Source organism: Tiliqua scincoides, chromosome 7 (genome assembly GCF_035046505.1).
Source record: "Tiliqua scincoides isolate rTilSci1 chromosome 7, rTilSci1.hap2, whole genome shotgun sequence".
NCBI classification, from domain to species: Eukaryota; Metazoa; Chordata; class Lepidosauria; order Squamata; family Scincidae; genus Tiliqua; species Tiliqua scincoides.
The window spans coordinates 48,883,648-48,896,021 of record NC_089827.1 but is presented as its reverse complement, the minus strand read 5'-3'; the positions used below and the strand labels follow the sequence as shown (position 1 = coordinate 48,896,021).

At 44.6% G+C, this 12,374-nt stretch overlaps 1 protein-coding gene across 1 annotated transcript in view; it reads right to left on the bottom strand.

The window, feature by feature from the left end:
• The window catches only part of TBXAS1 (thromboxane A synthase 1), a 206,770-nt gene that overhangs the window by 94,814 nt on the left and 99,582 nt on the right, over positions 1 to 12,374 (bottom strand). The window contains exon 5 of the mRNA XM_066634456.1: positions 1,810 to 1,926. Within this exon, the coding sequence (XP_066490553.1) occupies positions 1,810 to 1,926 (117 nt within the window). The remainder of the gene's footprint in view (positions 1 to 1,809; positions 1,927 to 12,374) is intronic.

Below are 12,374 nucleotides of genomic sequence, written 5' to 3'. Positions count from 1 at the left end.
AACCCTCAGACACCTCCTCCTCCTTGGTCAGAAGCATTGGTCTTACAACTCCATTCTGTTCCAGCTGCTTACTGATGTCAGCATGAAGAACAAGAGGGTGCCCCCACCCCCTAAAACCTGACACACACTTTTGGGGATGCAGGGACTGCAAGCAAGAGAGTTAGCTCTGTGATGATCTGCTTGGTAGAGAGCAAAGTTCTTTCTTTTCCAGCAGTTAACGGTGAAGGGCAGGTTGTTCACAAAAGTGGATTTCCCTTTATTTCTTTGTCTATTTTTTACCTGCTCAGAGGTTTCTGTGATGCCACAGCATCCTGCTGCGTTATTGGACAACATGGTTACCCATGTTTGCCATATTGCAGCATTTCTCAACCAGTGGTACATGTACCACTGATGATATCTGAGCTGCTGTCCAGTAGTAAGTGAAACTGATTGTCCTCATGAAGCTCCACCGCCACTGCCTGAGCTGATGAGCTGCCGACCAGTAAGAGAGCAAACATTTCCCGCTTTCCCCCTTCCTCGGGAGCTTCTGTGCAGCGGGACTAGAAGGAGCTGGGCCATGGGTTGACATCACCAGGGTGTCAAACGCATTTCATACAGTGGGTCAAACAGCATTCATGGTGCCTGCCGAGGACTTGAATTACTTCATTAAGCAGAAAGTGATTTCTTTAAGCAGATGATGGACAGAAAGAGGCACTTTGATCTCAAAGAGAAACTCATTAGCTGCCAATAACAGAAGAGAAAATGTGCAAATCTTGATAATATTTCCAAGATATGGGAGAGTCCAGTTATCACATGGGTCACCCTTTCGGCAGTGTCACTTCTGCTGCAGCGTCACTTCGTAACTCAGTAGCTGAAAGGTGGTCTGCCAAGTGATAACTGGGCTCTCCCAGCATCTTCGCAGCATCTCCCTTTTCCACACCTCTTGGTCTGCCCCTTCCCCTTCTGAGGCCTCCTTCCATCTCTCCCTCCAAGGACCTTGCAGAAGGGTGGCTCTGGTAAAGCCTAATTATAATGGGGGCTGGATAAAGAGCTTTCGGGGGGCTGCATCCAACCCATGGGCCTTATGTTTTGACACCCCTGAGACAGACCATGAGAAGTGGTACATTGAGGGCAAAGGCTGAAAAACACTACCTTATTGTTGTTTGTTTATTGGTCAGTTGGAAAAGAAGATGCTTCAACAATAAAGACCTTCGCTCTGTGCCAGCTCCCTGGACCATGAAGGAGTGAAGGCCCACCTGACCTCAGGGAGTGGGAGGTTCAAGTGGCTCAGGTGAGCCCAAGAATCCAATCCCACAGGTAAAATCAGTTTAGAAAAAGTGGGGTTCCAAAGAGAGTTTTGGTTTACAGGTGGGGCCTCTATCTGCAGGTGGGATTTTCCCCACCATGAATGCTGAACTCCTGGACTGCTATCCCGGCAGACCTTCCAGAAACAACCAGAACCTCATTCCAGTTGTGTGTGGAAGAATTTCTGAGCCTCAGAGAGGCTGCGCACCACCTTAAAAGGCCTCTCTGAGGGTCAGAATGTCCCCCAGAGCGGTTTTTGGACAACTTCTTGTTCTACCGCTCTAGGTGGCTTTCTGAGCCTCGGTCTCATGCCACCACTGCAAAGCTTGCTGGATTTTAAAAGAGCCCAAATAGCGAGCATACAGACAAGTACAACACTGACAAAAAAAATTCAGCTCAGTTCTTGTAACCAGGTGGATATTCTGGGGAAAAAAAAATCCTCTGCCAAAGAAGTAATGACTTTACACAGGCAAAAAGGTGAGACATTAGCAGTAAACCTAGACATTTAAAACTAGTACATCTTACCTCTTTAATCTTTGCAGGACCAAAGGATGGAGTCAACTGGCTCCGGACATTTTTCCATCTTTCATCACGCAGGCCGACAAGGCTGTTTAAAATGGGCTTAGAAGAGAGGCCTGGATTCTAATTCAAGACAAAGGCAGACAAGTATTTTAGAAATTCAGCACCTCAACTATTACCAAACACGTAAATGGCAGGTTATGTAATTAAAAAAAGAAGAATGACTACATTCTGATTCCAGAATTCTTAGAGGATACCTACATGGCAACTGCCAATGTTCTTGGCTCAGCACATTAGGCAGTTATAGATAAGCCTGAAAGGCCCCTGAAAAAGGCAGGTATATCTTTTTCTGGGATATTCCTGTGCACCCAGAAGCCAACCAAACAGATGGCTAGCAGCTCAATCCAACAGCAATTCTGTCTCTACCATGCAGTGAGCCAAGAAAGCGCATTCTGAAGTTTTCCTGTGTCTGTTTTGCAGGAACCTGATGAACGTTAAACGCACATAAAACTGTACTTCGAGCTCCTGCGTTGGTGTGATGTCACTCACCCAGAACATATCAGCACTCTGCTGTTTTTCCTGCTGGGAACAGTGTACCTTTTCATTCGAGTGCTACCCAAATAAGTAAAAAAACGTGCATTAAATTTGGCAGCAGTCCTATGCACCTGCAATGCCCCAAAACCTGCAATGGGGCTTCTCAAGTCTGCGCTGACTACCTGAGTCCTACAACAGGACTTACTTCTAAGTATGCATGCATAGGATTGTGCTATTAAAGAATTTGAGAGAAATGGAAAACCAGAATACTACGTTTTATGTATATAGCCACCTTTTCCACCTTCACTATATAACCACCTCATGCCTCAGCTAATACAGGCTGTTGCTCATGAAAGAGCATGCTCAAGAATAGCAGAGCTAAAGTGTGGGTGTTGCTTACAACAAGGGCTACTTGCTTAAGGAGAAAAAAGGCAAATTATAAAATGAAGGAGACAAAACGGATCATTAAACATGCAGAGGAAAGATAGGAGCCTACTGTTTTCACGACAGTTTGGGAGATGTAGTCCAGTACATGAACATATCTCATTTCTTTCTACCAGTCAATAGAAACTTAACTGGAACAAAATCACACATGCACACATGAACTCATACAAAGAATACCAACAGTTATTTAACAATTCAATTTTAAACTTAAAGTATTAAAGGATTCTTGGAAGTATTTAGGTACTTCTGAAAGGTAGCAGCTGTGGTCCTTTTGGGGGCCCACTGATCTAATCGTATTATTCCTGTCCTCTGCCACCTGCACAATGTGCTTCTGTACCCAATTCAAGGTGCTGGGCATTAAAGCCTAGTACAACTTCAAACTCAAAGAACCATTTCCCCTCCCATGCTTGCGTCTGTACACTTTGGTCAGTTTCTGAGGCCTTGCTCCATGTCACAGTGGAAGAACACATAGTTTGCCTTCAGAAGACCCAGTGTTTAAAACTTCAGCTAACCTTCTGAACTGGGGAAAACATCAGCTTGAAATCTTAGACTGCCTAGTAAGCAGTTTGATGACCCAGCAGCCTGACTTGGCATAAGGTAGCTTGACCTGTTCATAAAGCACTTCACATACACCATCTTGTGAAAAAGTTGCTCTGATAAAATTTAATTGTAAGAAATCCAATTTAACCTAAAGTACAATTACACAATATTTAACACCAGGGGAAGAAATGCAAACAGTTTTTAAAAGGTACAAACCTGGCCCATTAATAAACTTATCCAGTTCCCAAAAATCTTACTTATTTCCAACAACAGATGGTAGATTACCTAAGGCCAAAAAAGAAAGGTCACTTCTCGCATTGCTCGTCCACCTACCCTTAATTACCGGTGATGCCCAGGTTTCATAGTCACATAAATCAATACTTTCTTCTATCATCCAAGACTTTTGGAGAATGATAAAAAGGGGCAAAGATGACTTAGGATCCTGAATACAGAATTATAGAAATTGCGGATCTAAAACTACCTTGCCTACCCCCTGTACAAAATGCAAGACTATCCTCTCTTCCACTGAACACCTAGACTGTCTTTTAATTCTTCCTTAGGGTTCAGCACTCTGGCACTGCAGTCAAAAGCCAAATTAAGCCTTGACAGAAACCAACTGATTGCCCAATCCTTTGCTCCTCCTTTTTTCTCCCTCTACTGAAACAAAATTGTTTCACTTCTACTTTTCCAACGCCCCCCCCCCCCAAAAGAAAACTTCCCTGAACTGCTGGAGTTTTAAATTCATCCATGACTTGTTGACTGTTCCAGTTTGTGGCAAAGTAGGTAATTGGAACTGTTTACTAGTCAACAGCATTGCTCATGAATGCTTAGGGGACGTATTTCTCATTGAGAAATTGACGCAACAAAGAATCGGATTCATGCTCAGAACCCACCCAAAACCCCTCAAGTGAGTCAGGACCCACCTAAAATGCTCATGACCAGCCTGAGACCCAACAGATGCGTCAGGAGCCACCTGAAATGCTCAGATCTGGTGAGTCCTGACCTACCTAGCGGGTTTTGCATGGGTCCTGAGCATTTCTGATAGGTCTTGGGTGGACCCTGAGCATTTCCGGTGGGTCCCGAACCACCTGATAGGTCTTGGGCAGGTTCTGAGCATATCTGGTGGGTCCTGACCCAGCTGGTGGGTCTCAGGTGGGACCCGAGCATTTGTGGTGGGTCTCAGCCCAGCTGGTGGGTCTCGGGTGAGCCCTGAGCATTTCCGGTGGATCCCGACCAGCCTGGTGGGTCTCACGTGGGTCCTGAGTCTGTCTGGTTGGTCCAGACCCACCTTGTGGGACTTGGGAGAGGCCTGAGTCAATTTTCATGTAGGTTGTCCTTACAGAAGTAACATCTCTGCACTGCTCAGCTGCTGAGAAACTGAGGGCCAGATAAAAAGCTTCCGCGGGCTGCATCTGGACCCCGAGCCTTATGTCTGACACCCCTGAATTAAGCCCAGCATTGCATATACGCAACAGGGACCTGTTGTATACACCTGTGGGCCAGGCAAAAATGTGTACACCTGTGGGTCAGGCAAAAATGGGTTTAATGCTGACATCCTGACTGAACCAAGAAACCGGAAACTATTCTGGGATAATGACAATATAAATTTGAAGAATGCATCCCTTACAGTGCTAGAAGTGAGACTAGATTCAAGCCACAGGTCTTTAGAAGTGACTTTGTAATGAAGAAGCAAGTACAGCCAGCAAAAGGGTGAAAAAATCCCCAGAGACAAAGGTTTTCAGTGAATCTCTTGTTATATGCTTTGAGTTCTTCTCTTTTATTTTAGTTTGCATAGAGCAACTCAGTCTGGGTAATAGAAGCAATGTCAATTTCTCCACTTTTAGCAAGTGGAATAAAAATCTGTGTATTAAAAAAACACATTTATATTAAAATTATACACAGTGTACTGCATTAAGTACTTCAGGACAGAACCTTTCTCCAAGTTCCGCAATGTATGAGGAAGGATACCAGAGAAGTACAAAAGAGAATAAATTACACTGCATATTCCAGCAAAAAAAGAAAATTTTATTTCATGGGAAAGCACTTCAAATGCACCGTATTATCAACAGTCTTATTGTGATTGATGGATTTAACCAGCTCAAAAGATAATCATTAAAAAAAAAGACTAAAAATACAAGATTCTGTTTAGATAAAAAAGAAAAACCAACTTCAGGAGTCTGAAGCTCACCTCCCCTGAATGCATAGGCTGCAAATAATGATAGCAAGTGCCATAAAATAATTTTTAAAAGAAGTAAAAAATTAGCCATATCAGTCTGTGTAAAATATAGGTACTAATGGAGAAGAAAAGATGAGTGGAGAATTATAAATTAATGCCAAGTTTTTTTAAAGAAGGTACCTATCCTCTTAAATTCATACTTAGAAATCCAAAAGGTGCCCACATTTCAGCTTAGTTAACTTTAATGGGAGTCACTAACTATAGTAGACTAACTTTAGTATACTAAACTAACTAACTTTAGTATACTACTTTAGTATACACTTTAGTATACACTAACTATGTATAACTTTAGTATACACTAACTTTAGTATACTACTAAAATAGTAGAGTTTTATGCTTCTATAAAGTTTCATTTTAAAGCAGGGATGAGCAAGTCCAGCGAGGCTGAACTCAAGTAGAGTCGCCAAGTCGTTGCTCCCCGCAACTTGACTTGAAAAAGAGGGGACCTTCTGAGTTGCCGAGTCACCCTTTAGCGACTCCAATGGAATCGAGTTGAGTCACCCCCCCCCCCTTTAAAAAGCCCATCACAGAAAAAAATCGGGCTGCTGCCAAGGGGTGTGCGTATGTCGGAGTTCTCTTTACTCACTACCCTGCTGTCCCAGCCCATCCGTAAACAGGGCAGGATTGGTGGGAGGGACTGCGAGAGAGCTGGGACAGAAGTGGCAAGAGGGTCACAAACAGCAGCTGTGAGGTTTACCAGGATAACCCGATCCTTTGCAGTCCTACTCAGAAGTAATCCCACTGCGGCTGGTTATTCAACGTGGCTTTCCCCTCCCAAGTAACAAGCCAATAGAAGCCACAAGGTTAATGACTGCTGTGAACCACCTCCCTCCTCACTTCCCTACCTCCTTTTTCTCCTCTAGCCAATTATAAGGCAAGAACCCCCTTGGGCTCCTCTTCCTGCCCTCCCTCAGAATGCCCATCCTTTGTCCAGTGGTCAATTGTTCCTTCCTTCCTATCAGAGATGGGGGAAAAAAGGCCAGTCCCACCTCCCCCCATTCACTGCAAAAGGGAAGTATTAACCCTTTCCTACCTCCTGACTGGAACTTCCCTATTGCTTACCTGGTTGGAATGCTGGCCCCATGAGGCTTTTCACGCCGCAAAAACAGTAAGCAAGCACACCCAGACATAGGCAGACTCAAGTCTGCACTTGTGGGTACGAGTGCCAAGTCAGGGGGGTCCTGGCGCAAGTCTTTTTCGGAGTCTTCCATGCACGCAACTCAAGAGTCGCCGAGTTACCCCAAATCACGCCAATTTCGCGACTCGAGTCCGAGTCATTTGAGTCGAGTTCCCAACCCTGGTTTAAAGTCAGGATATATGGAGCTGGAAAAGGATTGCAGCAGCTCCATTCTTCCTCTAGTGAGGCTAAAGGGAGGAAAGAGAAGGGAAAAAAGCTATTGTGACTCCAGATCACTTCTCTCTGCCTGTTTGGGGTCAATGAAGCACTGACTAGGCAGGGAGAGGAAACTGGGAGACTGCCTCCCCTTCCCTTTAGTTACCAAGATCACAGTGTGCAGCCCCCTGCTCCACTTTTGTTTGTAATGAGCAGGAGGAGTGCATTCTGGGTTCCTAGCATACACCACTCCTGTTCATTGCAAACAGAAGCAGAGCTGAGGACACAGACTGCATGCCATGCTCTCTGCAAGTAAAGGGAAGCGGGGCAGGGATGGGCCTGCTTGCTCATTCACCCTCCCTCCTCATCCATGGCATCGCAAGGGCATACAGAGCTGGAATTGGTGGGGATTCAGGCAGCATGGGGTATACATCATTTCCGTCAAGTTCCATCATGAGTCAAGTAGACCTCAGCTTCTCTTGCTACCAGTTAGCCAAGCACATTTCTCATTTAGGCACAAAGGTCCCCCTCTTGCAGGCCCCTCTCCATGGGGGGGGGGACAGGACGACACAGTGGTAGACAACAAGTTAAGACAAGGTGGAAACAGATTGTGGAGCAGATTGGATTGGTCCAACTGTGCTGATGAACAGCAGAATCATATCCAAATCATTAAGCTTCCTTGTCCAGCCAGCCACGTTCCAGGAAAGTAATTTAAGGGCATCACTGGCTTCTGTAGCAGAGGAGGCAACCAAATGTCAATCCTCAACCAGCCACGCAGCTTCCTCCTCAATATCTTCTGGAAGAGAGACAACCATCCCTAAGGTGGCAGATTCCGAAGAAGGTAATGCTGGGGCAGCTGAGTGGCCCAAAGGTTTCCTACGAACTCCCAGTCAGTCCCTATCTTAATCACAGTGATGGATAATTTCTTATGTTGCCGCTTGCTTTGCTTTATGCAGAATGGGCATAAAGGAGGAGGAGGAGGCATCCTGGAGGAGACCAGGCTGAGGGCAAGGACCCCACTGACAAGGGCTCCAACACTGGAAAAATATCTGCTGCAACAAGAGGAGCAGCTTGCCATGGGCAAACACCCACAATAAAAGAGTGTTGTGATCTAACTTTGTCCAAACTAAGAGCAATCTTCTACTGTTCCTCAAAGGATAAGGAGAAACATATCTATGGCAGCAGAAACATATCCAGCCAAGGGTGATGCTGCAGTACAAGAAAGATTAAGCAAATAGTTCCTTAAACCTGTAAGACACCTGTTGGGACAGGAAGGAAGGTGGCTGATCCCTGCCACCTGGGACCTTGACTCAAGTCTGGGTGCCTTATACTGCTAAGGAAGCCATTTGTCTTCGTAAAATGATGGATTTACAGAATCTATTGGAATAACTTAATTTGTACTACCATTGCTGACTGGGGGAGAAGACAATCCTGGATGAATATGCTTTGTCAGGTGTCACATCTGATAAATTCTATGGACATATCATAAAATTCATCAGATTCTTATGCTCTGCTTCTTATGTACAGAATAAATGGTCTCTAAGCTTGAGGAGGTCTCCATTACTTCCCCGCCCCCAGGCAGGATGTAGTGCATGCCTCATTGGCATGGATGCATCAGCATGGGAAAGTTGGATAGGATTGGGCCCTTAGTCTCTTCTGAGTATTTTAATTAGGGGACCGGCTTGCTGCCCAGGTGGATATCTCTGTCCTCCCATTGCTACAGAGCAATGGTTCCCAAACTGTGAGCTGTGTCTCCTCAGCAAGCCGCAGAAACCAGCCAGGGGAGCTGCAGGATCCTCATGAAAAACTCACCACCCTATACAATGTATAGGATACATTGGGGAACAGCAGCCAATGGCCCAGTAGGTCAAGGGAGCCGCCAGTTTGGGAACAAAAAAGTTTGGGAACAACTGGTCCAAAGGTCTGCCCTTCTGATTTTTAGACTGTTTACTGTAGCTCTGGTAAACAGCAGACTTGGGGAAATAGGTTAGGTTACATTAGGATGAAGATGTATGTTAGGTATGCTTTTAGTTCATAGTTAACTAAAATAATTCTTTTTCCTTTGATATCCTCACCTCTTTAAAACTTCCTGCTTCTTGCTGCTTAAATTCACTCTTCCCACATGCCAGGCTGAAAGCATAATAAAGCCAGGTGGGGAATACCTTTCCCTAAGAAAGGTCAAGGGGTAATGGGGTGGCATAATCAGCACCAACACATCAGGATAATGTGACCAGCAGGGAGGCATATAAGCATCTGTTACAGACACCATCTTCAACATGCCCCTGAAAAGGCCACTGCAGCAACGTGCTGCAGCAAACCTGCTTAAGTAAGTAATCTAAAACCTGCTCAGAATAAGCACTTAAGCAAGTGCTGAAATAAAAATTCAAGGGTACCAACTATGAAGTCTGCATTATTAAGCATTTTTAAGTGAAAGAACAGCTTCACAATAAAAACAGCTTATTTTTTTATCACTACTAGTTTCAGCAGAAGCAAGGAAATACAAAGCCGCCTGGTTCATAAAAATAGGAAGGAATTATATAACTTTTCGGGGGGGGGGGACATCAAAGAAAGGTGACTACAGGGTTCAGCTTAAATTTTATGGTAAAGTGAATAATTAGTCTTTTGAAGTGAGATTCCTCCTTGTTCCTGCCTCAAAAATGACTTTAATTGGGAAACTTTAATATAGTTCACTTTGGCAATCGAGGTAACAGAGAAACACTGAACATCTAGTTAATTTTTTCCCCAATACCATTTTCCAATACCAACTGCTGGCTTGAAGCCCAAACCAATATTGATTAATTCTGTAGTAATTCCCCCTCCCCCGGCCCAAAGGAACAAGCAGAAACAAAAAAAAATCTCCCTGGATGAAATTTCAACATACTGTAATGGGGTGGGGGGTTATTGTAACTGGGATAGGGTCAAACTTTTCGTATGCCCTTGAATGCCTCCTCTGCATGCATGATTAGCGTTAGATGAGGCAGGCAGGCCCGGAAAACAAGTTTAAGTAGTAGAGAGATGTTTGCCAGATGGAAATATGGCAAGAGAACTAGGCTGCGGATGGGTGGGTTGGCGTATGGTAGCTCCAGCTTCCCTTCCAAGTCCACTTTTCTAGCCTTAGCTCTGTTTCCTCCTGTTGTCAATTCCTTGGGACCCTCACCCCTTTCTGCAATCTCATCTGCACTCTCACTTCAGTTTCCTTCTTGCCCTGTGTTTATATTAGCAAGCTCTAGCCCAGAAGCCACGAGGCACAGCTTGTCTATGAAGAATGTTATTAGAATCTTCCCCCATATATTTAATGGCAGGAGCTGTATTGCAGGCAACTACTACTGAAAATCAGCTGCTTCCTCAAACAGCTCCACCCATTATCCTTTGCTAGTTCCTATGCATGGACCTCTTGTCCCACAGACTGATCTTCAGGCCATGATATGTTAAAGCCTCAAATCAGTATTTTGCCTCTCTTTGCTATAAAGGGGCTTTGAGCTCTGAGATTCCAGAGCTCAACAACGTCAGTCCTGAATCCTGGCGGTAGCTGAGTTCCTTTTCACCTATCCTGAGAAGAATAACCTAGAGGTCCAACTGAAACCGGACTTTGGATATGAATACAATACTGTTTAAACTATGATCTTGTTGGGGGGGGGGGGGAATTTTTCTTCATTGTCTCAGGGCTGGACCAGGTCAGCCAATTCCTGTGTCTTCTAATTAAAAAAAAAGTTTGCTTCCTCATTCCTTTGTTTCCTCATTTCCTTTGCTTTGCTACTGACTAATTCTGATCAGTTCCCAGGAGCAAATACTTCACAAACTAGTTCCTTTTCAAATCATGCTGTAATTTTGTGCAGCTGCATCCAAGTGTTTCTGATCTCACTTGTACCTGATCTGATTTGCCACTGAAAGGAAGCTTTACTGGTGCTGTTAGCATTATTCAGTATTTAACCATTGGGGGGGAGGGGGACAACATTAGCCATGTAAAAGCATTAGCCAAGAAAAACAGAGTTCTTGATAACTCTGGCTACCTATCACATGATCCCCCAGCTGCTCCATGGGGGTTTTTTTGTTAGGGTAGAAATTTCTGTCTGCAACTGTTAACAAGCATCAGAGGACATGATGGAAGCAGAATGTTAGCCCCAATTTGTATTGGGTTGTTATTGGGACTTAACAAAACTTGGGGCTAATTTATCTGAGAAGCATAGGTTTGCATTTTGAACTCCCCCCTCTTGAATCTTTACCCCATCCAGATCCCTACTTCATAATCACAGAAGCATTTAATTAATTCAAATTAAAAATACTCTCTACGATCTCCACCCCCCCCTTTATAGGTGTGTTCATTTATGTAAGCTCTACAATTATTGCAATAACCTGGTGAAGCAGATCCCTGGTGCCAAAGGCAACCATGCCCCTGGACACATTTGCAGGAGCTCAGCTGGATGAGCAGAGCCTCATACCGGCCACTGCAGCATTCCTCGCAGTCTCACTGCTGGCTGGCTGGCTGGCCAGCGGCCTGCAGCTCCCCAGGGAGGACCTTTGGAACTGTGGGCTTAAGGGGTACAGTTCTGTTTGTCCTCCTCCCCTTAATCAAACAGGCAGCCCTGTGCCTGCAGAGTTCATCTCTTGCGGCACAACAGCAGTTCTCACATAGCATATAGCATGCAGCTCATGGGAAAGAACAACTGTTGTGCTCAGCCATCACAAAGCTGTTCCATGTGGATTAAGGCAGCATTTGAAAGAAAGAACGAACAAATGAACATCTTGCAGCTTCTACTTGGGGCAAGCAATGGCCTACACACCACAAACAAGGTGCTTTACATTAAGTAAAAAAAGAAAAGAACACAGCTGTCATCAGAAGCAGGGCAACTCCAGGCATTAGCTTCGCCAACCATGCCAAGCCTCAGGCTGAAGCAGCAAACTGTTTTCAACAGAGTCAGTTTCATGCAGTTGAAGACCTTTGCTAGAAGCTATCCTGTTGCTGCTCTTTAAACAGCCCCTCTCCATAGCTCATAGCTGCCGTAACAATCAATAAACCTATCAGGTGGCTTCTTCAGTTAATGCACCCTGGATGAGACTGTAAAGATTGCAACCCACCTGCAGAGCAAACACTTCTGAGAAAGCAAGGCAAACAGTCGACACACACAATAGAAGTGAAATGTCAGATAAAGGTTTCTACTTTGAATGAGGGGACCCTTACAAAGCTGCCCCACTGACTGAGCTATCTGGTCATCCAAACAAATACCAAGAGATTTCTAACCACATCTAACCCACTTTTGTATCTGGCCAATCTTCATTTGCCTTGTTGAGAATTCATGTTTCTCTTCTCCACTAATAGCCTGGTTAAAAAAATGTAGCAATGATTTTAAATGCTAATAAGAACACAGATTTCAAAAGAACCCCGTTTTTCTTTTTTTAACAAGGGGCATTTTAGCACACTTGTATGTACCTGTGTGGTTCTCACATACACCTGTATGTACTGTCTGCAGTGGTTCTCAAACTGTT